At 25.9% G+C, this 3,160-nt stretch overlaps 1 protein-coding gene across 1 annotated transcript in view; it reads left to right on the top strand.

The window, feature by feature from the left end:
* Positions 1–2,551: 2,551 nt before the first annotated feature.
* The window catches only part of LOC139426441 (uncharacterized), a 19,595-nt gene continuing 18,986 nt past the window's right edge, over positions 2,552–3,160 (top strand). The window contains exon 1 of the mRNA XM_071185329.1: positions 2,552–2,575. Within this exon, the coding sequence (XP_071041430.1) occupies positions 2,552–2,575 (24 nt within the window). The remainder of the gene's footprint in view (positions 2,576–3,160) is intronic.

Raw genomic sequence — 3,160 nt, 5'->3', positions numbered from 1 at the left:
TATATATATATATGTTGTGTGTCTGTATACGTGAATGTGTGTATAAAACATTTGCTCACACGATTTATCCTCAAAATAATGTTTTCCAATATTGTATTAATCTTGCCAATAACAAAATGTATCAATACAATAGTGTGAAGAGCACGAAAAGAGAGAGAGAGAGAGAGAGAGCGATTCGTTATCAATTAGACCGGTTCAATTAACAATTGAAAAACCGGCTCAATTAACAATTTTTGATTTTTCTATTTTATTGTTTAAAATCCCTTGTTTCGTTCTTGTGAGAGCTAACATCAGTGAACTTTTATTAAATAAATAAAAAAAATTAGATAACTTATATTTTGTTATTGTTTTTCAGAATCCCATTCTTGATGTGCTTAAATTTCATAATACGTTTGAGAATTAAAAAAAATTTCATTGAAATTTATTAACATAGTTAAAAGTTATAAATATAATAAACTCTTAGTTGAACGATTTTTAATTATATTGATATTAGCATAAAAAAAGGAAAAATTAAATTATCTCATTATAAAGTAGAGGAATTTTTAGAATTTATTGATGAATATAATCTAAATAGTATTACTGATAATTTATTATTGAAAGTTCAGAAATAAGAAATTCAACGTGAAAAAGCGCAAATTTTAGATATCTTTACCATATATCTATTCTAAAATACGTTCTAAATTATTCAAATTATTTTTATCTACAGATTATCAAAAGATTCTCTCTACGTTTAGGTCTGTTTACAGAATGGAAATGGACAATTTATCAGAGATTAAGAATCTTTCTTCTCAATTCTGAAAGAATTGTAAATTACTGTAATAATTCGATATTTTTTTAAAGTGATCTGGCTATTAAAAAAATTTTAAAGAATTTTATTATAACCCTCTTGTATTAAGCTAACTACAATTATGCTATCTTCTGTAAAAATTCTAAATTGAGCTTCGAAATAATAAATAGTAAAAATAAATAGTAAAAATTTCAAGTTTAACAATGCAAATTATATTATGATTAAAGAAAGTTTTTTTGATACCCGGTTAATATTTAAAATTAATCATTTACGCTTTCTATACTTATTAATCTGTCTAAAATCTCGTTACTAATTAAATTTAGTTTCGAACAATCACTTGTGAATCTAATATTTACTTAATTAAACCTGACGTTTTTTTTCAGCATTAACATTATTATTAAAGAAGGTTTTTCTTTGATAATTGATAATGAAAAACCTACTTAATACTTTATTAAACACAACTTAATTATATCTATATCGACATTTCAGTTCCAATTTCTCTGTAATGGCATTCCACTTCTCAAACTAATTTTATTATTATTATTTTTATAAAATTATCCTTAATCGCAAAATTATTTACTGGGAAATTTTAATTAATCTGCCAGGGTGTGGTGCTTTTTTAAAAAAGTGCATAAAGGCGCGAATTTTTGACTTACGTTTTTTAAAAGTCCTTAGGGGTGCTTTTTTTTATTTGGGGATTGTAAAAAGTGCTTAATTTAAAGAAAGAGATATTTTTCTTTGCCGTGTCGATTGTCGTTTTAAATTACAAAAAAAAAGATTTTCATAATTTTCTCTGCAATATTTATGAAAATCTAGTTATATTATCATGATTATGTAAAGTTTTTGAAAATGTTTTTAAATTTTATTGTTTTTATATTTATAAATTAAGAGCCTTAAGCGATAGAAAAAGAAATAATTTTTATACCTGCACAGATTCCTATCATGATTTCTTTTTGAAAGTGATTAAAAATATTTTTTGTATGCTTGAAAAGTACTTAGAAAGTGCTTATTTTTTGTTAAAAAATCTGGCTACGCATCCTGATCAGCATTTTTTTTAACAATTATCTATACAATGGAAAGTATTTTTCATTCAAAATATGTAACATCGCAAGGATCTAAAGTTACAATTAACTTTAGCCGTGTAGGCTCAAGGGATAGAGCGTTCGCCTTCCCGGCGATACGAATTCCGCACCGGGTTCACACCGCCCACAGTGCTGACTTAAGATGTCCTCAATGGTAGACGGATCATGGGTACATTATTTTAAGTTTTTTTGGACTTAAATATTCAAAAAGAAGAAACTATCTACATTGTTTTCTTATACGATAAAAAGAATGATGTTAAGTTTAAAATGAACTAATTGCGGGGAAATTAAATGTTTCTAAAAACATTTATTTAAATACATTTGTAATCGAATCAGTAATTTGCCGAAACAAATATGTCCATTTCCAGCAGATATAGGTTAACCGAATTTCTTAAAATTTGCCAATTCAATACTAAATATCACATAATTAATAAAAATAGTGATGTAAATTTTTAAATGCGTTTTTACATTTTTAACAATGTTCCATTTCTGAAATATTGACATTTGTCATAGATACTTTTTTACTGAGGGTGGGGAAGAACGCTTCGGCTGTATTCCAGAACTAGCCAACGAACTCCTTCAATAATCCATTAAATGTTTAACCACCTATTTAAAATTATTCCACCTTTTATTAATTGTAAAATTTGAATTATTCACACTACTGTATCATTATCTTGCAGAAATGCAGATTACAGTTCAATATAAGGTAACAAAAAAATCAAATGCATTACTTTATAAGCGCGTCATAAAATTGTAAACCAGTAGTCTATACTTACCCTTTAATTTCATACCTTGTAACCCGGCAATTGAATTACAAAAATATTTTAAATCATTTTTGCAAATTATTCATAAGTACTTGACTACCTTTCTCCTTTCATGTGTTCCTCTTTTGTTTCATCTATAAAAATGCTTGAGTTCGATTGAAATTTCATGAATTTTTCTAGAATTTTCATGATACTTTCACTTGTTAAAAGCTTGTTTACCAATCAGTCTCTTTCCTTTATAATGTCCCTCATACTATTATATTACTATATTTTGATTTGTTAATACAATATTTGAAAGCACTATATTTGCGGAAAAAATCGTGTGTTTTGATAACCGTATTATACCTCATCTAGGTCATTTTGTTAAATATTCTAGTTTTAATTAATTTTGTCTACTTTCTTTTAAATTTTCAATATTTTTTTCTCTTTCAAATAGTTTTTTGAATTTTTTTCTTTTTTTCTTTGCTTTTTTTGTCTTATTACATTATATTATTGGCTCTCTCTCTCTCTCTCTCTCTCTCTCTATA

The sequence above is a fragment of the Parasteatoda tepidariorum genome, chromosome 9 (genome assembly GCF_043381705.1).
Source record: "Parasteatoda tepidariorum isolate YZ-2023 chromosome 9, CAS_Ptep_4.0, whole genome shotgun sequence".
Taxonomy (NCBI): domain Eukaryota; kingdom Metazoa; phylum Arthropoda; class Arachnida; order Araneae; family Theridiidae; genus Parasteatoda; species Parasteatoda tepidariorum.
This window is presented reverse-complemented; position numbering and strand designations above follow the sequence as displayed.